This window comes from Pseudorasbora parva, chromosome 22, assembly GCF_024679245.1.
Source record: "Pseudorasbora parva isolate DD20220531a chromosome 22, ASM2467924v1, whole genome shotgun sequence".
Taxonomy (NCBI): Eukaryota; Metazoa; Chordata; class Actinopteri; order Cypriniformes; family Gobionidae; genus Pseudorasbora; species Pseudorasbora parva.
In genome coordinates, this window is record NC_090193.1 from 8201799 (window position 1) to 8226107 (window position 24309).

Here is a 24309-nt window from a genome sequence, read left to right on the forward strand (position 1 = left end):
ATGTGTGAGGTGGTATTTTAGTTAAATATTTGTAAGCTAGCTGTTTTTTTTTTCTCTCTATTTCTCAATTTCTATGCTGTGTCTTGCTGCTGGAAAGTTAGACACATTTTTGGCAAAAAGCATGCACATTCTTGCATACCTGCAATGAGAAGAACTTGGGGAGTTCTTTTTAAAATCTATATTTTACGTGTTATGGATTTTAAATGGCATCATTATTTTTTGGGTGAATTTTGAAAGGCGAGGTTCATGTGACGTTCTATGTCTTTAGGTCTCTTTACATATTGTGAATTTAGAAGATCTGTTCAGGCAGATGAAGTGGTTCATTAATTGATACTGTAACTTCAGCTGCCAAAATTGAAAGGCTGTGGGTGTGGTCTATTCCTCCTGTCTGTTTTTTCATTGGTTCACACCTCCTGCTCTTACATTGTAACAGAGGTGTGCAAATTTCTTCTCAGTGCCGAATTTCCTAATTATTTCTTGTAGGTTGCTTTTAAATGTACAAGAAATACTGGGCCGACACAACAGAAGTGAGTTAGCACTTTAATCTCGATGTCTCAAACTGAGATTTTAAAGAAGTCTTGGAAAACAACTTTTTGATTTTTGTGTTGTTGTATTACACAGTAAATTATTGTAAACTGAGCCTAAACCTTGGACATATTCAGCTCAACAGAACCAATATTACAGTAACTTCACCTTCCCATTCAGAATATATTGCACTACTGTAGTATTTGATGCATTTTCAGTCAGCTTTGGAATATTAAGCTCTTAGACCTTTTTCCCTGGGAGATTCATATGTGTCTCTATAATCTGACAGTCATGTTGAGTCACGTTTAGTTGTTTGTTTTTGTTATCATTTGTTTTTCTATGGTGTGGAAATGCATTGTCACACTTTCTGTGTTGAGATAGTTTCGCCTTCAGCCAGTGTTTATATGATTTGATTTTAAGATGCCTTGGTACGGTTAATGTTGCATTTTTTCTTGTCAACTTAAAGGTTATAAGATGACTTATTTTTAAATGTGAAAATAAAAAAGATTAATTAATAAAGTCTTGCTGTCATATTTGTTTAGGGCTTTGTAAAGCAGAATCCTAAAATTCACAGTAGGCACAAAATTGTGCAAGCACGGAAATAGCATTGTCCCATTTGTTTGTAATAGGTATCATATTGTCTTCACACTATGTTTAAAATCTTGTACAAATAATTATATATTCTGGGGTTTGAGTTTAAATTCTCAAATTGAATTTGAAATAAGTAACCGACTACAATTTGTTCGTAATCTGCCCTGCACTGGTTATAGGTTACTTTGCTCACAAAACAACTGAATTTATTTATGTTCTCCACAAATGTCACCTATCTGACCGACAGAGGGAGACAAAGCTCCATCTGGCTCAACATCAGAGTTTTGATCAAGCGGCAACCTCCCCCAGTTTCTCTTGAAGCCAAAACAGAAGTGACTTAAACTACGGTTCATCGACTGGCCACTAGAGACATGCTTCAGAAGGGAGATTGAGCCCCATGTTAAAATGGCTAACTTTACTACAAAAATAATAATAAATAAATAACATGTTTACAGCCTGGTACAATTTGTGTTTAGGTCTATATTTTGCCCTTAATGACAACTGAGGGGAGATTTTTTTGTAAAACTCATTAGTTTACATTATATAAAGCCTTAAAGTTCTGCATAATTAAGGGCGTGGCCCCTTTGAGTGACAGGCTTGTCATTTGTCTGCTGTCTGTTAGTCTTCACGTCATCTTAGAAGCGGTACTGCAGGTGTATAACTCTCCCCCTCCCCCTGTCTCAAGGTTGCCAGATAGGCTACAGGATCAACAGGGACGTTTGTAGCTGCAGCTGTGGTAACTAGAGAAGAGCTGGCAACCCGGCTGCCGAAACACGACTGACTTCGTGATTGGTCGATAGGTGGAGGGCGGAGCTTCAGGCCAAAACACAACATGTCAACATCAACATCGGTTGAGGGCTGCAACAACAACTTTTAAATGACAATATCCTGGCCGGACTAATGTTGTCAGTGATATAAGTATTTGAAATTAACATGATTTCTTAATGACTAGTGACATATCAGGGCCATTTTATGATTAATTGAAATATATTTCAGTGATATAAGTATTTGAAATTAACATGATTTCTAAATGCCTAGTGACATATCAGGGCCATTTTAAGTGCCTTATAAACATGCCTTCAGAAAAGAAAAACGCTTTATTGGTCTGCATCTTAAGGCAAAACAACACTGTAAATTCTAACAAGTTCAGTTTACTTTCAAAAAGTTTGGAAACCGATTGTCTTATTTTTGCTAAGCAAACTTAAAGGGAAAACTGAATTTAATTTAATATTCAGCTAAAAGTAAAGAAATCTCACAACTCTCAAGTGAATTAAGTAATACATATTAAGTTAGTTTAATGCTAATTCTAGTTAACAAACCATTTACTAATCTTAATTGAGATATAATCGTAAGTATACTCGAGTAGTTCCATTTAACTAATATAACTAATACTGTTATATATGATATTCTGCAAACATCTTAAATACTATTATACTCAACATAGTTTCCATCTGTCATTTTCAGATATGGTGACTTAAAAAACTATGTGCAATCAGTTTCCATGTTTTCTTCAAGTAAAGTGAACATATTTTTAGTAGTTCACCTAGCATGAATGCAGTTAACACTTACTTAAGTAAGCTTAATTGCATCAAGTTGTTCTTACTTAAACCATCTAAGTTGTGTCGACATAATTCTATCTGCAATCTGAGGATATGTACTCCCAGAATGCATTGCAGCATGAATAAATGAATTGCTTCGTTTTATTATTTTTGGCTTTATTTTACCATTTTATTTGCTGTCTTTTGTCAGTATAGCATAGTCAGTATAGCATAGCTGTGGTAAGCAATATAGTTCTTTTTCATTATTTGGCTCAGTGGTTGAACCGGACTGGTGCAAGAATTGACCCTTGTGGGACTCTGTATGTCATGGATGTCCACTCAGACTTATGGTCTCCTGTACTCACATAATAGCCTCTCCCTTCTATGACCTGAACCATTTGAGGACTATCCCAGAAAGCCCAACCCAGTTTTCCAACCTGTCAAGAAGTACGTTGTGGTCAACAGTGTCGAATGCAGCACTGAGGTCGAGTAGAACCAGAATTGATGTTTTGCCTGTATCAGTATTTAAGCGAATATCATTTACAATCTTTATGAGCGCTGTCTCTGTGATGCGGTCGGAAACCAGATGGAAAATTGTTAAAGTATCCGTTTGAGTTTAAGAATTTGTTCAGCTGACTGAAAACAACCTTTTCAATGATCTTGCCTATGAAGGGGAGATTGGTCAAAATGGAGTTATCCAGATTTCTCTTTTTCAGGAGAGGCTTAACTATTGCAGTTTTAACGGAGTTTGGAAAAGTCCCATAGAGAAGTAAGGAGTTTACCACTTCTAGGAGATCTGCTTCTAAACAGTTTGACTAATTCACATTTACATCAAATTAAATAGAGTAAAGATTATGCACATTTGACGTGCTGTCCGGGGGAGGGCTCTGGGCTCGGACTTTTGAAAAAAGAAGTGGGGAGTGTGTCAAGGGCGCAGGTTGATGTTTTAAGATGCTGTAACATTTCTTCTAAAATTTTGCCGTCAATTGCTTCAAAATCTGACATAGTAATTTTCCAAGGTTTTGGTCTGATCTGACTGACCCCAGAGCAACTCGAGGATGTGCTGATCGCCTTTCTGATATTATTGATTTTCTCGGAGAAGTAGTAAGCAAACTCACTGCATTTATTGTCTGAGAGCATTTCACTAAGAGTGTGACTTGGGGGGTTTGTTAGTCTCTCGACAGTAGCTAAAAGAGTGCGTGTTGTTTATGTTTATGTTTATAATATTTGAGAAGAAGGTGTGTCTAGCTTTGCCTAGTTCAGCATTGAAAGCATGAAGGGTGTTTTTATAGATGTTATAATGGACTACAAGTTTTGTCTTCCGCCACATGCGTTCAGATTTCCTACATTATCTTTTCATTATTTGTATTGCTGTTGAGTTTCTCCAAGGTGCTTTTTGTTTGTTACTCTTTTTCCTGACTTTCATAGGAGCAATATCATCAACTTTACTTTTGAGTTAAAGGAGTCAAGGAGAAAATCAACGGAGTCTGCAGATATGTTTGGTGTTAGCGATACAGCCTTCATAAACAGCACATTATTGTTCTCATTTAAGCATCTCTTTTTGACAGAGACAGATGTACCTTCAATGGCAGGGGAGATTGATATATCAAAGAAAATACAGAAATGATCATTCACAAATTTTTATGTGAAATGTGCATATTTACCCCCATTTGTCATGGGATAAAACCAATTTTAATTGATTCCCTGACCCCCAAAATGTACACTTTTATAGTTATAACAGAAGCAAAGATAAGGGCACATTGGTGGCCATTTTAGAAAAAAACTGTTTATTTCTGATACAAAGTGTGATCTCACTTGTGTCATAGGATAAATTTATTTGTTGGCCCTGGGGTACTTCCATACCAAAGGGGACCTTTGCATCATGACTTGAAGTCAAAGGCCTATTTTTTGGGCTAAACCTCCCTACTGTATCCCAAGTAGTACAAAACAGTGCATTCAGCTTAAATAGGTCTATACTTCTTATACATTGACAGTCGTATACTTACTAAATAAAGTATACTTAATATATACTTGAACTTTGTAAAGGAGACAATATTTCTCATGTTTGTATTTGTAAATGGAAAGACATGGTTTTTATCTTTCACAGCCTCGTATAACCAGTAGATAGGCCAATATGTAAATGCAGTGGCCCAATGGATTTGTCTTCATTTATTTCTATTTTACTTCCTGCTGTAACATGTGTGTTTGATCTGTCATCTGCGCTTCAGGAAACTGCAGCAGTCTGCCGCTCTGTTCAGCCGTATACACACTTGACATGAAACTTTGGAGATAACAATACATGGTAAGGACACCCTGATCTTTTTTTTTTTAAGCTAAACTACCTAAAATTAGCATTTTCAAAGCTCCCATATAATTATTACTGATGGAGTGTTTAGTTAATTCTGAAACTGACAGTCTGGGCTATCATACAGTTGACAAACCTAAACTCTAAAGGGTCACTTCTCATGAATAATGTTTTTATTATTAATATTATTATAAGGCTGTTATTATTATAAGGCTATTATTATTATTATTATTATTTAAATAAAATTTGAAATAAAAAGGCTATGTCACACAGTGATCTGTAGCAGCAGCCGAGACCCTAAATGACTGTATGCAGTTATTCAGAGATCTCTCTGTTCTGAGAAGCACTGAGGATACTCTAATCATGGTTTTCGTTTACATAAGATGTTTTTTTAGCCATGGAATACTGTAATTCTGTGTTATCTTCTTATATGTTGTTCATTCTTTTTTCACACTGTATACATTTAGCAACTTTTCAAGCTCCTTTCAAAATAACGAGAATAGGCCTATATTGCTTAACCCAAAATTAAAAGAGGCATTTATGTTAAAGAGCTGTTAAACCTTGTAAAAATCCTTTCCACATCCTTAAATTTCACACTTTCACTATATATATATATATATAGGGTGGTTGGGAAACTTTTCCCAAGTCATCTCAATGGCAAAAAGTGTCCAAATCACCCTGAATTCACCATATATATTAGGGCTGTCAGACGATTAATCGCGGTTGATGGCATCCAAAATAAAAGTTTGTGTTTACACAAAATATGCTGTGTACTGTACTGAAAAAACTGTATAATGATGTATATTTGAATACACACACATACATGTATATATTTAAGAAATTTTTGCATCTATGTGTTGTATATATATTCATTTAATTTACATTACAGTAAATATACATATACATTTTTTATATATTATCATAACAAATGCGTCCATGTGTGTAATAATTACACAGTACGCACACATATATTACGTAAACACAACCTTTATTTTAGAAGTAATCAATCGCGATTAATCGTTTGACAACACTGTGCGTGTGTGCGTGCATGTGTGTGTGTGTAAGAATTATAGAACATCAGTTGACTCCAGTTGAAGTCCAAAGGTCAAGTTGATGTGAATATAGCCAACAGAAATGTTTATTGTGTACTGTAAAAAAAAAAAAAAAAACATTTTCTGTAAGGGGATTATTGATGTTGTTAAGCAAACACTGGGCAACCACCATGGACATAGATAATTAATGATAATATCAGAGATATTCTGAGTAGTGGTCAATTAGTGTGGGGTTTTTATTGACTGATTCTTAAAACTAGATTTTGGTGATAGACTCGTGCCTCAGATGAAAAAAAAAACTTTTTGGACTTGTGCTTCCTTTCCGCAGAAATGAGGAATAGTATAGTGTGACTTAAGTCAATGATATAATTGTTTAGAATGTGGCTAGAAAAGATAAGACAAAGCTTTCGTTTTTCTTTTGTCATTGACGTGGGTTGCGCTTTTAGCAAGGCATGCAGCTGATTGGCTCACTATTGGCTGCCGTTTCTGTGGCAACCGCTGTTGAGTGATGTGCTGTGCAAAGGTGTGTGGTTGAAGACACTTCCTGTGCCTCACGATTGTTCTGAATCTGTTGTTCACATTATCACAGTTCATTGTCTTTCCCACAATGTCTGATGTTGTGAAGTTGCATTAAATATGAGTCAGGTTAACAAATGCGTGATAAATCACCGATAATTACACATGCACTCACTTATTTAAGAAATGGAAAAAGGACAATCAGAAACATTCACTGCCCAGTCTTAAGGAGGTTACAAGATGCAATGATGACACGGACTGTGTGGTCTGAGTTCTATTATAGTCCAATCTGCCAACACCACAGAGATGGCACACTTCTGCTAAAAACTTCTGCCTACCACTACTGATTTTGACAAATGCCCATTTTTTCAGCTAACAACAATGCGTTCTATTGTTATTAAGTTCTCAGAGCAGAAGGTTTCGGGTTCATTATAAGTTAACCTGTCGATAGCATCTGTGGCCTATGATGATTACCACAGAAAAGTCCTTTGACTCAGTTTATAAGGATGAACAAAAATGCTTATGAAAAAAAAAAGATGTTTTTTTTTATTATTGTTACACACAGTATTAACAAAGGTAAACCTGAAATGCTGTTTGAACATTTATTTTCTTTTGTAAGCTGAGTGAAACAGGATATTCAAATCAAGGCTTGGTCGCATTAGCAAAATTCCAGTAAAATATTGCAGGAAAAAAAGTGTTGTACACTATCAATAATATAGTAGGTACTGCTCACACATAATTCAATTTCAAACCAAGCAGCATTCCACTCCCGAGGTTCTATTCCGCACCCTTCCGCTCCCCCTTAAAATTCACTCTGTGTTCACCCGCTGACCGCTTAGAATCATTTTCATCATGACCGATCCTCCTAAATTAAGACCTCATTTCCAGGTTTTAATTTCCCCTAGAGAAAGAGAGTGACTGGGATAACAAATATAAAATGTTGGCTATACAATAATTTGATTTGATATTTTTGTCGTATGATACTATTAACAGTTAACGTAAAAAATGTCAGAGAAAATAGGCTAAATCAAATATGACACCTGTCACTCAAAATACAAATAAAATACAAATAAACTAAAATGGTCAGTTTACTAGCTATAATATTTTTTTTAACATCCATTCAAGAACTGAATGTCACTGACTGACAACCGTTTCATTAGCGAACGTCTCTCGTCCAAAATCCGACCACAAAATCTGACTGTTCTCTCTGAAGGTGCTCTCATGGATGGGAAGCAAAGAACATATATTGCTTAGGTTCAGAGCAGGGAACTGGGAACTGTGTGAATGGCACCATTGCAGAAAGATGCGTTCAATTCAAGTTCAACCCGATCACACATAAATGCGTATAAATAGTACGAGTGTGCAATGTCGTGGAATGTATACGCCAAAACTCATTTTGGCGTGCATATGATACGCTGTTTTTCGCGTGCATATGATACGCACTTTATGGTGTATATATGACACGCTCTTGGGTAGGTTTAGGGTGGTGGGGCGTATATATGACACGCGCTTGGGTAGGTTTAGGGTAGTGGGGCGTATATATGACACGCTCTTGGGTAGGTTTAGGGTGGTGGGGTGGGGGGTTCGTATGTATAATACGGCATAAAATGCGTATCATATGCACGCGAAAAACAGCGTGCCATAGACACGCCAAAATGAGTTTTGGCGTATACATTCCACGACATTGCACACTCGTACTATTTATAAGCATTTTTGTGAGAATACCCTGGATACACTGTTGTCAAAGAAGGTCGGAGCGGCGGGCTATTGTCAAAGTACATCAGAGTTAACGACCAGTTTTCGACCGGAAATTTACTCCTGCGCTACAAGAAAACTGACCGGGGCCCGTGCAGACCTCTACTGAGGGCTTCTGTAACCCGAACGAAGCTTGTTTATGGTCGCGTTCTTGCTCTCGCTCTGGTTGGTTGACGTGTGTATGCGCTCATCTGGGAGAAGTGCCCATACAAGCAATTCCACCATTTATGACGTCATACAGGGCCATACCAGAGAATTTTTTTTTCTTTTCTGAAACTTGTTTGAATCCTAAAGGAGTGTATTTGGCACACAAAAACTCTGTCATACGTCCAACTCATGTTTTGAAATATTGGCCAAGTTTAGCGTGAGAATCCAACTATTGAACAGTGTTAAGCCCTATTCGGATGGGATTAGTTTAACATGGGGAGGTGGGGGTAATTCCACCTCAGGACGTCTGTAATATTAATGGCTAATTCGAACAGGATAAGACATCACAGTAAAACTAGCAGAAGTGGGAGGAGTAACTCGCTTTATACGCACCACAGTAACCTCCTTGTTGTCATGTGTGTATGACGTTGCTCTCTGTTATCACGTGAGATATATACATGCTATATAAAACAGTTAGGTCCAGTCCAACGATTCTGTTTGGATTGTGTAATAGTCACTTACCTAGAGCTAAAAGAAGTGTTTGCCACAGAGTTGTCCCACCACCTACAACGCAACCGAATGCTTCTTCAAGCAAAACACGGCAAAAACTACTTTTAAACAGGAAATGGCAAAATGTTACCATTCATTTTAACAGCGGGTGTATTCGAAAAGGATTAGTATTAACCAAGGTCATTTTTCCGGATCTTTTTACAGAAGGTAAAAGTCTCGGTAATCTTTACTGACATTGTCCGTAATGATTACCGAGATGGCACTTTCGGATAGGACTAAAATCACAGAGAACCTCTGGTAATAATTACTTTACCCCCACCTCCCCATGTTAAATCCCGTCCGAATAGGGCTCAAGTCAGAACGCAAGAAATGGCATTAGACCCCCTTTTAAAAAATGTAATAAAAGAAAATAAAGTATTTTTTGTTAGAACATTCAATACACTTAATGTGTTATTTGTGCAGTTCATTTGTCAAAATTGACATTAATTTAGCAGTCCATTAAGATCAAAGAGCTTAATGTATTTTAAACCTAAAACATTCCTTTTACTGTTTAAAGTGAAATGGAGAGGATTCTTCGACCCATCCAACCATTCATCCTTTCATCACTATAGCTCAGATAGTGACATTTAACTCACACCTGCTCTGAAACTCTGCAAACTGTATTTTCCTTCTCAAACTTGTTAATATTTTGTGGTAAAGTACCCACAAGGTCAGATGCTGTGTATATGGATGTTTATGTGACAGAAGGCATCGGTGCTACGACCGTGCCATGTGGTGTCTGCCCTAGTTCTTCTCAACAGAAACAGCTGTCTGTTCCCAAACAGAACAAACCAGCGCCACTGAACACGACAGTCTAACATCACCTTACCGCAAATTATTAACTCAGAATGTAATTTTTTTCTTAGGGTTGATCTACTGTTGATTTAACAACAGTTTGAACGCGATATATTCTTTTGATTTTAATAGCTGAACATTCATTGTGTGAATCGAAGTTCATCATATGAAGCTCCTCTACACACTGAAGCACATACTAATGTATAGAAGTTGCACAGTGTCATGCACACAAATACAAAAGGCACGGTGTATGACACTAAAATAATGAAATACACATTTATTTAACCTTAATGTAGCTGCATGACAAAAAACTAACATTTTATTGAAAACCCATCAAATGTGAGCTGTCACAAAGAATATTCAGGGAATGTCAATTTATGTTTTATTAGTGTAAATTATAGGATAACTTTGCTACAGTATTTTACTGTAAAATTGCACAAAATGTCTGATTAGATCTATTCGATTTTTCACCATACAACGTAGTGGAACATACTGGTAACCAGTTAATAGTTTTTACATGTAAAATGCACCAGTCAAATGGGCACTTGAATTGGTTTATAGCTCAAATGAGAATTGATACAATTTTCTTTTTAGGAGGAAAATGTGGATGTTAAGGCCCTCCGGGCCAAATTTCATGCTCAGTTAGCAATGGCAGGTTCCGGAGGTGTATCCGCCATCAAACCTCACACGGTTGGTGCGCTGCCAGAGTCTCTAACCAATGGAGTGCTCCGAAACAAGACTTCAGCTGTGCCTCCAAGACCAGTTGCTCCTCTGAACTCTGTAAGCGAACCAAAGATGTTTCACTCGAGTCCTCAAGGAGTGTTCCCAAGGCCTCCTCCCGCTCATCGTTTTGGTGCCCAGGAGAGTCCTAAAATGGCCCCTACGGAGGTCAATGTGCCGAGCAGAGTCAAAATGACAGGAGAACTTCTTCAGAGCAAGATACTAAAACAGCAAAGCGACATGAAAGTGTCAGCTTTCAAACCGCCACTACCGAGCCAGAAGAGCATGTCGGAGGTAGTACCGCTGAGGAAGCCTCTTCCCAATGTCGGGCCACGACCGTCAAAACCAAAACGGCCTCCGTCTGTAAACCTGGATCACTTTAAGAAAAAAGCCCCTGCTGTTCTTCCAAGAACTATAGAATCACAATGTCCGAAAGGTAGGAGCCATTTTGAAACTTTTATTGCATACACATACAAATCAGTAATAAAAACACATCGTTTATCAATAAATATTTACATTTATTGGTCCATATTTACAGGAATTTATAAGGTTAGCTATTGTTCATAGACTTTTTCCATGACATGTTAACAAAGAGTGTTGCATCATTTTGAACATGTGCTGTTTATATTTGTGGTTGATCAGGACCAGCAAGACCCCCGAGCAAGCCCAGCCTTTTGACATCATCGTTTTCAGATCTGTGAGTAATATTTGGTTGTTCATACATAGTTATCTAGATTTCCAGTTTGGAAGAGCGGAAAGGAAACTGAAGTGTACATATTTCCATATCAGTATTTTATCTCTGAAGTATAAAGAGACAATAATTTTGAATTGCACAATACAACACCTTCAATTCTATTGTATCGCTTTATGCGTGCATCTTAGAGTGCAATCTTTCATCCTGGAAGTATGTGGGTGTAAAGCACGCTCTGTGGCATTTCCTGACTCTTTATGTACATTCTTTTGAAACCAGCTCAGATGAACATGTATTGTGTTTCATAGTTGTTATCAGTTGTTTTTATCCTGCTGTATTGTCATTAGAGAGTGAAGTGTTTGTTGTCAACGGGTCTGATTGGTTATCTGATATCTAACTTCATTTGCATTTGTTGTCTGGATCAGAAACAATACCCCAGAGCAGGAAACCTATGATGACATCAGCTCACTCCCACCACCTCCTCCCCCACCTCCCAAGCCAAGAGGTGAACATGAATACATTTTGTAATTAGACTTTAGATTTTTGCCTGGAGGACGATGAAACAGATTAAAGAATCTCCTCGATTTATTAAGTGACCCAAGCAATATCTGAAGATCAGCTTATCATAGAGAGGGGTGGGCTCTTTAAACCTAGGCCAGTAAGAAACCACCTAGAAACCACAATGGGCTGAAAGACCACCAGTGCCCTGACCATTCACAACACCCTCTGGAGGGCAAAATATCTTGCATTTGCAAATGTTTTTTTTTTTGTGTGAGTTTCAGATAATTACAGAATTATTTCAATAAAAATATTAATTCACCAACACAGCATATGTCTTTTCATGTTGCAGACTCATGGACTGACAGAAACCCTTCTCAGCACGAGGTCTGTCTGCTGGGTTATTTTTGAGTGTATGTGTGTCTCTGAACGAGTGTATATTTAAGGGTCTCCATGTGCAGTGGTTACAGCGCTGTAGTGCAGTCTGGCATGTGCTCTAATATGCTTATTTTTTGTATTGTAGGACAGTGATCAAGATATCTATGAAGACCCAGACAAGTAAGTCATACATTTGCAAGTCATGGATTTACAAAACATTTATGATACAAAGATCCCTCCCTCCCCACACCACTCAGACCATTACTGAAACTGAACTGCAAAAACTTTTTCAGAAATGAATGTTCATAATTATGATGCCACAAACACATTAAAATGCAGCCTATACCTAAAATCAGGACTTCAGACCTGTGTGCCCTTCAGAAGCTTGTGTTATGCAAGTGAACACCGTCCCAAAGAGGAACAAAATCACTTTCACTGACCTTTATCTCGACTGTTCCATTCTGTGGGAGCGACCTGTCAAATTCAACCCGAGCCGCTGAGTCTTTAGCCATTTTTAAGAAACTGCTGAAGATGGATCTTTTTTTCATCAACACTTGACCCATTAATTTAACAGTTACTATTATATTATGTATATCTATTTCTGATAATTTATTTAAAAATGCATTAAATAATCAAATGTGACTGTAAACTTATTGACAGTAATTATACTCTTCAAAGAATCCTGAAAACAATGATCAGTTTCCACCCAAAAAATGTTCAGTATTAATATTAACAAGAAATGTTTTATAATAACAAGAAATCTGCATATTAAAATTATTTCTGGAGGATCACGTGACACTGAATATTAGATTAATGATGCTGACCATTCAGCTTTGACCCTAGGAATAAATTACAATTGAGAATATATTAAAATAGAAAGGAATAGAAAGCAAAATTCACAATATTGCTATTTTACCACATTTTCAATCAAATAACTGTAGCCTTGGTAAACACGAGAGGTATCTTTTAAAAATTCCAATCCCCAATTATTATTATTTTTTAACTGTAGTGTATTTCAATTGGCTTGAAATGGGTTATTGACCAGAAGATGAAAATAATTATTGGCTTATTTGTATTGGCACCAATTTTAATATTGGTGCATCCCTGTATATAAGCCTAAAGTACAGTAGCAAAAATACTGTAGCCTATTTAATTGTAAGTGAATAAGATGGTCATCCAAAACTTATAGTACAAGAAATCTATAATCTGTTAATTAATATATCATGTATAAATTAATCTCTCATTAGATTACATCCACATTATCTTGCAGCCTCAGAATTATCACTTATATTATACATTTTTGAAAGAAATGTTCACTCTAAAATTAGCATTCATTCTTTAAATAACTGGCTTAATTTACTCACCCCTAACTCAACAAAATTAAAGCAAACAAAGACCAGTGACTATCAAACGCTAAAAAGATCAGCATGGACATTCTTCAGAATTTCTCCTCAAAAAGAAAGTTTGTAATTCTGTGAATTGAACCATATTTCTATATGTTACAGACCTGTTGTTGCTGAGAGGAATGTGTCAAAAGATCATAATAAAAAGGTCGAGCTGGACAAGAAAGATCTGAAGGAAAAACAGAAGCGGGAAAACGAGTATAGAAAAAGATTTAAGGTGACGATCGTCATGAATGTGTTTATGTGTGGTTTCGCATGCTTCCATGCTTCTGCTTTGATGCTTCGCATGGTTCCTGCAGACATTAGCATGTTCATACTCGTGTTTGTTCGCACAGCTGAATGGACCTATTGAGGTGATCCACATGGCTCGTGTGCGAGAGGACTGGCAGGGTGGAAAGAATGACCTGATTGTGCGACAGGGAGAAAACGTGGAGATCATCCGTGTGAACAACAACCCTGAAGGGAAATGGCTGGCGCGAAACCTGAGGGGCAGTTGTAAGTCAAATAAGCTTAAGTTTGCATAAGCTTAAGTTCTAACTGTGGCATGATAGGAAAATGAGGAAAACATTCCAGGATTTTTCTCCACATAATGGTTTTCAATTACAGCCAACAGGTTGAAGGTCTAATCAATGTAGCCTCAAAGGGCTTCAGAGGCTCTGCACGATCCCAGACGAGGAATAGGGTCTTATCTAGCGAAACCACCAAAAAAAAAAAAAAAAACGTTTTAACCTCAAATGCGTGACTTCAATGTTGTTCTTCTTCACTGCGTATAACATCATCACGTATGAGAGTACTGAGCAAGTGCCCGAAAAACTTCAAAGTATCGAACTTCAAAATTGTCAGATATCATTGTTTTACTTTTATAATAAATCCTGGAATGTTTTCCTCAAAAAACGTAATTTCTTTTCAACTGAAGAAACAATACATAAGTCTCTTGGAAGAGATGGGGGTGATTAAGTTATCAGGACATTTTTATTTAGAAGTGAACTAATCCTTTAATTCTTTCATACAAAATGTCTAGCATGTAAGGGACAATCCACAGATAGTGGTGCATTAAATTATGGTAAAGGGTGGTTGATTGCCCCTCTTTACAAGAAGTGAAATAAGTCTCTGATGTCCCCAGAGTGTGCATGGGAAGTTTTAGCTCAAAATATCCCACACATAATTTTTATAGCATGTAAAAATTGTCACTTTTTGAGGGTGAGCAACAACAAAAAAATCAGTTTTTGTGTCTGTCCCTTTAAATGCAAATTGACTGCTGCTCATGGGGCGGAGCTTCAAGAACTCCAGTTAGCAGCTCTGCAGAAAGTGGTCAGCCTTTTATGTTCAAACCGGAGTCAGACAATGATGGAAAGACTCAAAAAGAAGTGACAACATGTAGAATGCAACAGGACGTTTCTGAATGGTTAGTTGATGAATTTATGTAGATGATGTCGAGTTGACTATCTTCAAGTCATTGATTAACATATTCTGGCATGATAATCTATAAATTATTCAACATGGATTACAATTACTCATCACCTTTGTTGCATGTTCTTGGGTGCAGGGTTTATGTCAATTTTAGGATTGGTGATTTCACTAACCCGGGTAAGAATCCTGTGTAGTCCCTACCAGAAATTTGTTGTAGTCATTAAAAATGTATTTCTTTAAAATAAAATATCTCCATTTGCTTTGAACCTTGAGCATCTTAACTTTGCAGATGTTTTTTATGCTTAAACGGTAACATTACACACTAAGTAAAGTTTAAAAAAGTGAACTCAAAATCATTATTAGGATTATTAGGAACATTAGGAACACCATACTAATAACGTATTTCACCCCCTTTCGCCTTTAGAACTGTCTTAATTCTAAGTGGCATTGATTCAACAAGGTGCTGAAAGCATTCTTTAGAAATGTTGGCCCACATTGATAGGATAGCATCTTGCAGTTGATTTGTGGGATGCACATCCAGGGCACGAAGCTCTCGTCCCACCACATCCCAAAGATCCTCTAATGGGTTGAGATCTGGTGACAGTGGGGGTAATTTTAGTTCAGTGAACTCATTGTCATGTTCAAGAAACCAATTTAAAATGATTTGAGCTTTGTGACATGGTGCATTATCCTGCTGGAAGTAGCAATCAGAGGATGGTACATGGTGGTCATAAAGGGATGGACATGGTTAGAAACAATGCTCAGGTAGGCTGTGGCATTTAAGCGATGCCCAACTGGCACTAAGGGGCCTAAAGTGTGCCAAGAAAACATCCCCCACACCATTACACCACCACCACCAGCTTGCACAGTGGTAACAAGGCATGATGGATCTATATTCTCATTCTGTTTATACCAAATTCTGACTCTACCATCTGAATGTCTTAACAGAAATCGAGACTCATCAGACCAGGCAACATTTTTCCAGGCTTCAGCTGTCCAATTTTGGTGATCTTGTGCAAATTGTAGCCTCTTTTTCCTATTTGTAGTGGAGATGAGTGGTACCCGGTGGGGTCTTCTGCTGTTGTAGCCCATCCGCCTCAAGGTTGAGCCTGTTGTGGCTTCACAAATGCTTTGCTGCATACCTCGCTTGTAACGAGTGTTTATTTCAGTCAAAGTTGCTCTTCTATCAGTCTGAATCGGTCTGCCAATTCTCCTCTGACCTCTAGCATCAACAAGGCATTTTTGCCCACAGGACTGCCACATACTGGATGTTTTTCCCTTTTTTTTACACCATTCTTTGTAAACCCTATAAATGGTTGTGCGTAAAAATCCCAGTAACTGAGCAGATTGTGAAATTCTCAGACCGGCCCGTCTAGCACCAACAACCATGCCATGCTCAAAATTGCTTAAATCACCTTTCTTTCCCATTCTGACATTCAGTTTGGAGTTCAGGAGATTGTCTTGACCAGAACCACACCCCTAAATGCATTGAAGCGACTGCCATGTGATTGGTTGATTAGATAATTGCATTAATGAGAAATTGAACAGATGTTCCTAATAATCCTTTAGGTGAGTGTATATTGTGTATAGTTCACCCACAAAAATCAAGTTCACTGAGTTTTAGTGACAGTATTTATTTAAAGATTTCTTGTTTTCCTCTCTCTCTTTAATGTGTTATTTAACTGTTTGTGCATGTATAAAATCTGCAGAGTTACAAAGCTCAAAGTCTCAAACCCAAAGAGATATTCTTTGTAAAAGTTAAGGCTCAGCCACACTTTCCTAAAACACTTTGTTCAAACACACCTACATCGCTACGTCAGTATGTGGGGGAAGGGTTTCATAACACTGGTTAAATGTATCCTCATTTTAATAGCCGACATTGTCATGTAGACGCTGTTTTTCCATTGCGAAAGCAGAATGTGATCATTGAAACACATTGCATTAAACCAAATACACAAAATAATGTTCTTTTTAGAACCATAATGTGACCAACACCAGGTATATTCATTCCCACCCCCCAATGTAATTCCAATTTTTTTTTAATCAACATTAAAAAAAATTGTTAACCATTTACCATATGTGTTGTATTATCGCAATGATATCATATCTTGAGGTCAGTATCATGATATGGATTGATTCGTGACATGAGGGTATCGTTACACCCCTGGTAAAATCTCTTTCACAAATGCACAGTGTCAGTTAGTTGCGGTGTGCATTCAAATGGTTTAATGCACAGCTAGTCGTGGATTATCCCGCTTATGGGAGTGCCTGCCACGTTCCTGGGGGGTGGGTGCTTTGGCAGACAATGGCTCCAGCCCTAAATGCGGTAAGATTATGTGTATTATTTAAGAATTACACCATTTATTTGAACAAATTAGCCTATAGAGTGAACGCAAGAAATGTGTGTGAATGAAGCTGCGAGTTAAATTACTTCAAAAACAGCAGTGTCACCTCTTTGCTGAGTAATATAATGTAGCGATTCAGTAACAAAGCTAATTTATTACTAAAAGTCACTGGGCAGTGTTGACAACAAGTTTCTGTGCTCCTGAATGTTTCTGTGTGTGCAGTGCGATCTCCACTCTTCATGTGCAAATGATATGTGTGTGCACTTTAATGTGAGAAGCATATTAACATAGAAATGTTATTAACTTGGAACTACATGTGCATTAAGTGGTTTAAATGCACACCTTCCAGCTAATCAGATTCGAGTACTTAGACAGCCCATGGTATATTTAAGCTGTAAATATTGTATAATCATCCTCTTGGCTTTGGGACTGCAGTTTTAGTTGGAAGAACTTTGGTTATGTGTACATAATTTCTGTGTATGTAGATTATCTTGATGCAAACAGTCTTTTTCTGGTATATTTGCACATCCTGTGCGATCATTTCACTCATATTCATTTGTATAGTGTTTAAGTCTGTACTTTTGATATGGTGTTTATTTCAATATCTTTGCCCCATAGATTTCCATTATAGGTGCATTACTTTTAACACAGTTGTTGATTGTTGAGGTGAAATAAAATTATTGACATTACATAACTCAATGTTCTGGGAAAACAACAGACATCTCTCATTTGATGTATTCATTGAATGTGATTTCACCAAGTAGGCCTACAACATGTTCGTGGATCAACATTCCAATCAACCAATCAGATTTAAGGGGCAAGTTTACTGTTTAGGTCAAGTTTAGGCTTACAACAAGGGTAAGGTGCTTCTACATTGGTGTTATTCACCTATCACCTCCCTCTGATTTAAGGGATGGGTCATGGATAGGGGAAGGTATATGGTTAGGATTACATTTTCGGACAGGAATTTTGAAAAAAAAATACATTGATCCAGGAACATGTTATACTTTGCAAAATCACGGTGACCGATGTATTTCAGGTCACTTTAATCATTTAGTGTGCCTGAGACAAAGCCTTTTTCTTGCATTCGAATGCAAGCTCACATTCAGATCGTCCTCCATTAAATGGACGTTGAATCGATGTATTGAACCAAGTCCCCGCCCTACATTATTTATTTTTTGAAACATTGGTCACAATATGCTACTTCCGTTTCATCATGACTTTTACTTATATTTCACAAAATTTTAACCCACAATTTTCTTTTAAAGTCTATCTAGCGATCAAGTTGGCTTGAAATTTTCTTCAAAACAAAAGAAAAAACTGTAAACTATTCAGAAAGTGTTTAATATGTGTTGACCATTGCAGTTGGCTACATCAGTAACTCCTGTGTGGATGTGGATTATGAGGAAGTGAAGCGGAAAATCCGTGGTCAAGCCAACCCTCCCTTCCACCCTTCTGTAGGCCGGGCCATCGACACAGAATTTTATGATGACATCGGCTCCAGCGACCAACTGGACAGGTGAGACCCCAAGCCTCATGTTGAGGGAAGACAGGACATTTCTTATACACCTCAAAAGTTTGAGCTCATGTTTGTATTCATTTTTTTATTGTTCTTCTCTTTACAGCAGTTTCCACAGTGATGGTGAGTAAACACACACAGACTCACAGGGTTTTCTGCATTGAATTGAAAAGTCTTTTTTTTTTTTTTTTTTGCATTTGATTGATATGTTTGGGTTCTGCTATTCTCAGATGTATATGATGATGTGGACCTTGAGTTTCCTCCTCCTCCACCAGAGATCAGGTGTCTCTCTCTTTCTTCATTTACTTAGTCACCAATATTTAATTTTACACAAATGAAAATAAGGCTGTGAGGGAACAGATTACACTCTTGGAAGAAAAGTTTCTAAATGGAACCTTTAAAGTCCCCATGAACTCAAAATGGAAGGTTTTTTTTGGTCAAGTCAAGTCACCTTTATTTATATTGCGCTTTTTACAATGCCAATTGTTTCAAAGCAGCTTTACAGTGTTAACAGGAAAATAATGCAACATAATTTGATTCGGCTATGCAGCTGCTCAGGAGAAAATGGTTATGTCATCAGCTCATTTCATTTATCATATAGAGTCAATGCGGGCTGATCAGTAATATACCGTGGTTGAAATTTTAGTGTCCCCAATTGTGCAAGTTAAAAGCCAAAAGTGACAGTGGCAAGGAACCAAAACTGCTTCAGGGCCAAAATGGAGGGGAAAAAACGTATGAGACCCCCCAGGCTCATTCGGGATGCCGGTGCCATATTTTAGGATGCATATGTTAGCCTTACTATTGACAATGACACAATTCACATTTAGAACTTGAATATATAAGCATTCAAAACTTAAAGTCTCTAACTTCCACCAATACGGAGCAATGATTTAGATGGCATCACTCTGCACTTCAGCTTCTCATCAGATTTTCTGTCCAATCAAATGTCTGGTTTACTATCCTTGTGGGGACTCTCCATAGACGTAATGTTTTTTATAACATACAAACAGTACATTCTATCCCCCTACACTGCCCCTGCCCCTAAACCTACCCATCACAGGAAACATTCTGCATTTTTACTTTATCAAAAAAACTCATCCTGTATGATTTATAAGCCTTTTGAAAAGTGGAGACCGCTGGCTAGTCCTCACAATGTTGGTGATCTCAGGTTTTACTATCCTTATGGCAACATATTGGTCCCCACAATGTAATATAAACACACACACACACACACACACACACACACACACACACACACACACACACACACACACACACACACACACACAGACACAGCACAGACCGGATCATATGTGTGAGTCATTACAGTGCAGACCAGAAAACATATCAGACCCATTTGAACTCTGTACAGAAAGCAATATTTTTAAGCGATATGGCTATGGCAATAAATGGCTCTGGATGAGCTGTCATATAAACTAAATGCTATTGACTATTTTAAAAAAGAGGGAGTGGCTGTTCAATACGTCCTGCCCTGTCTTCCTGTTTCAGTGGAAATTACATCAACACAATGAATAATCTTGTGCATTTCAAGGAACTTCAGTGGGCCTTTAAGGGTTCTTTCAGGTGCTTCATATAATATTTTATTTTTTTGGATTTAATTTTAATTTATTTATTTTGTTTTAATTCTGATTTTAAAAATAAATAAATTTTAAATTATGATTCAAGTTTATGATTCAAAAAGCTCCAAAACATACTTTATGACCCGAATGTTTAACCCATTAAACATGAAAGTATTATGCAATAATTTAAGACTAGAACCTTTTTGGCATAAACGGTTCTTTGGTTTTTTTTTTTTTCTTCTAAGAGTGTACAGTCTGTTTAGTATCTACTATTGTGTGCCTTAGCGTCAATGAAACTACAAAAGGGCAAAAAAGTCAGCTACCAATCCCCCCCCCCCCCCTAATAGACAGTAACTTCTTCTTTAAGAGGCTCCTCTGTCCTGCACTTGTTACCTGTATTAATGGCACCTGTTTATACCTTTCACCTGTCCACAAACTCAAACAGTCAGGCTCCAAACTCCACTAGTTTGGACCAAAGACCAAATAAGACCAAAGAACTGTCAAAGTACACCAGAAACAAAATTGTAGACCTGCACCAGGCTGGGAAGACTCAATCTGCAATAGATAAGCAGCTTGGTGTTAAGAAATCAACGGTGGGAGCAATTATTAGAAAATGGAAGACATACAAGATCACTGATAATCTCCTTCGATCTGGGGCTCCACGCAAGATCTCACCCCGTGAGGTCAGAATGATCACAAGAAAGGTCAGCAAAGATCCCAGAACCACACGGGGGGTCCTAGTGAATGAGCTGCAGTGAGCTGATACCAAAGTAACAAAGGATACCATCAGTAACACAATACAGACTCAAATCCTGCAGTACCAGACGTGTCCCCCTGCTTAAGCCAGTATATGTCCGGGCCTGTCTGAAGTTTGCTGGAGAGCATTTGAATGATCCAGAAGAGGATTGGGAGAATGTCATATGAAACCAAAATATAACTTTTTGGTAAAAACTCAACTTGTCGTGTTTGAAGGAGAAACAATGCTGAGTTGCACGATACCTACTGTGAAGCATGGGGGTGCAAACATCATGCTTTGGGGCTGTTTTTCTGCAAAGGGACCAGGACGACTGATCCATGTAAAGGAAAGAATGAATGGGGCCATTTATCCTGAGATATTGAGTAAAAACCTCCTTCCATCAGCAAGGGCATTGAAGATAAAACATGGCTGGATCTTTCAGCATGACAATAATCCCAAACACACCACCCGGGCAATGAAGGAGTGGCTTTATAAGAAGCATTTCAAGGTCGTGGAGTCTACATGATGAAAATTACAGGCCTCTAATTTTTTTAAGTGAGAGAGCTTGCACAATTGGTGGCTGACTAAATACGTTTTTGCCTAAAAAAATAGTTTGCTAATATTTTGCGTGACTTAAACATAGAACATCACAGACTAATTTTCATTTACTAAAGGTGCGGCTACAAGTTATTTGGCAAATTTTCGCAGGCAGAATCCAGTCATTTCGATAGGAATCCACACAATGTATTTAGCATCAGGGTGAGAGATGTCCATACATTTGCAGGACTGAACATCAAAAGTCTGCTTGGTTTGAAAATGAGTTCTGTGTGATTTGTGCTTCACAAAGCTATTGACAACAGAAAATTAACATGCTTTTGCCTGCAAAAGTCTGCCTAAATTTCACTGATGTGACCGCACCTTATGGCTTATGTGTCTGTGTGTTCCATTAGAAAAAAACAACACACAAACACCAGTTGCCTTCCTTTCATTTGCTATTTTTGTCTCATATTTTACATATGAAAGCTGCTGAAGTGTCTCTCTTCAGCTTCATGTGCTTTAAACAAATGACCAACTTTCTAAATCCCATTTGAATTGTGTGTTAATGGATAACTAATGTGTAAACTACCACAGAGTAAAAATAGAGCTTTTCTTTTAGCTTCCCTTACCTAAGGAAAGTTGCATAAACATAGCTGCTAAATTAAGACTGTGTCCAGTCTGACCGTACAGCAATTGGTTAGGGCAAATCAGTCTTACTTTTTCAGATATCATCTTATGTAACAGATTTTAAAAAGTTATAAAAGTTAAAACATTAGATGATGACTCATCTAAGCAGTTTATGCAACTGTTCACTGGAGTTCATCAGGGTTTTTTTTTTAAATTAATTATTAATCATAATAACCACAATTTTGTATGCATTAATTATTTAAAAAAGGCTTTATTTCTTCAGAACCATATTGTAATCATTTACAATCACCACACCCTGAATTGTTTATCAGAAATGTTCTGTCATGTATATGATATTTATACCATATGGTTTTGTTTAGCCACGATCCGAAAAAGGCTAAGCAGCAGGAGAAAGATTTTCGAAAGAAATTTAAGGTAAATCTTTCTTACTATTGTCCATTTCTTTTTTCTCAGATTAGCTTTGATTCTTGTTGATCATTGCCATGAGAAGCTGTAAGAAAAAAATTTAAAATATAAAATATATCAAACTCTTTAACAGTTTGAAGGGCCCATCCGAATTCTGTACACCATGATGGTGGACCCTAATGCCAGTTTAAAGAAGGGTGGGAGCAAAGACCTGCCACTGGTCCGTGGAGAGATTCTTGAGGTTATACAGGAGACCAACAAGAAGCGAGTTCTGTGCCGGAATAACGAAGGGAAATGTGAGTTAGACACCTCCTGCTGGAAAAGATCTGCTTTTGTTTTAAATAAAATAATTTATCATGATGAAATAATTGTACTCTTTCTCTTTTCACAGATGGATATGTGCCCTTGAATTACCTTCTGCATGAGTGTGTATTAATTTATTTAAATACAGTAATCCATAAACCCCCCCGGTTTCACAGACAAGGCTTAAACCAGACTAAAATACACATTTGAGCTGTTTTAACTGAAAGCAAACGTGTCAGTGCCTTTGTTTTGTCACAAGATTCACACCAGTAATAAGACACGTTTATAAAAGCTACTTAAATGTTCTAATTGAACTAATCCTGGCAAAATCTAAGCCCTGTCTGTGAAACGCCTTAGTATTTTTACTTTATTTACTTTTTTAAATAATTTTTTAATGTTTTCTGTTTTCATTTTTAGGGAGAATGATGTTTATGATGACATTGACACTGCTTCAGGTACATCATTTTTTCCCTTCTAAATTAAATGTTTTTAATGCTGTAGTAGAATTAAAAAGTATTTTTTTTTTAATTAGTTTTTATTTGTAATTATAATAGAAAATTAATAAAATGTCATCATGTCTTGTCATTTATGTATTGTGTATTTATTTGTTTAATGGCAGATATCTATGACAATGATGAGAGCTGACCTGCTTGGAGATGAAAAAAGCTTCAGGAAACCTACGCTCAAAGCTCTGTATATTCCTGAGCTTCAGAAAGCTAAAGCTCAAAGCTCTGTATATTGTAGAAATAATTATTATGGAACATTATAAGTATAAGAATTATTATTATTGAAAAAATATTTTGTAAAGAATTTACTTGTAATTATCATAGGGAGGATTTTGATATTTTGTTAGATTTTATATAATGTTATTATTCTTTCTCTTTTCTGATTGACTATCTAGCCCTGTTCAAATAAAAAGAAATAAAGTGTTATATTTGGGTTTATTTATTTATTTACTTATTTATTGGTGTTTCATTATTCACTTTAAAACGTGTATTTACCGTTTAACGATTACAATAATGATGCTAGTCTTTCTTCTTCTTTTTATATAAACACATTTAAAATAAAAATTCCACACCAAGTGTTTTCCTCACCAGCTGATCAGACAGGTCCAGTGATTTATGAGTTATGATAGCAGCAAATCATATATGTATGTGTATGTGTATATATATACATGGTTCAGATTACTCATGGTTCGGTTTATATGACAGTTTTAGGATCTAAAATATAAAATAACTGCATATAATCTTCACTGTATAAATTAAATAATGATTAATCATTATTGAAGTAAGTTATTCAGTCAAGAGCAGTGATAGATTTCCTAGTCATTTGTTGTTTGAGTAACATTAAAATCTCAGACAGC

General features: G+C 36.9%; 1 protein-coding gene across 1 annotated transcript; it reads left to right on the plus strand.

The window, feature by feature from the left end:
* The first annotated feature begins 4879 nt into the window (after positions 1-4879).
* Positions 4880-23844, plus strand: si:ch73-40i7.2 (FYN-binding protein 1). The gene is made up of 16 exons (XM_067431982.1): positions 4880-4956; positions 10368-10929; positions 11136-11190; positions 11610-11689; positions 12035-12069; positions 12206-12240; positions 13566-13680; positions 13799-13958; positions 18584-18737; positions 18844-18860; positions 18968-19019; positions 22598-22652; positions 22777-22939; positions 23035-23068; positions 23364-23401; positions 23566-23844. Exons 1-16 carry the CDS (start codon positions 4954-4956, stop codon positions 23589-23591), a joined length of 1584 nt encoding a protein of 527 aa, XP_067288083.1. The 5' UTR covers positions 4880-4953; the 3' UTR covers positions 23592-23844.
* The last annotated feature ends 465 nt before the right edge of the window (positions 23845-24309 follow it).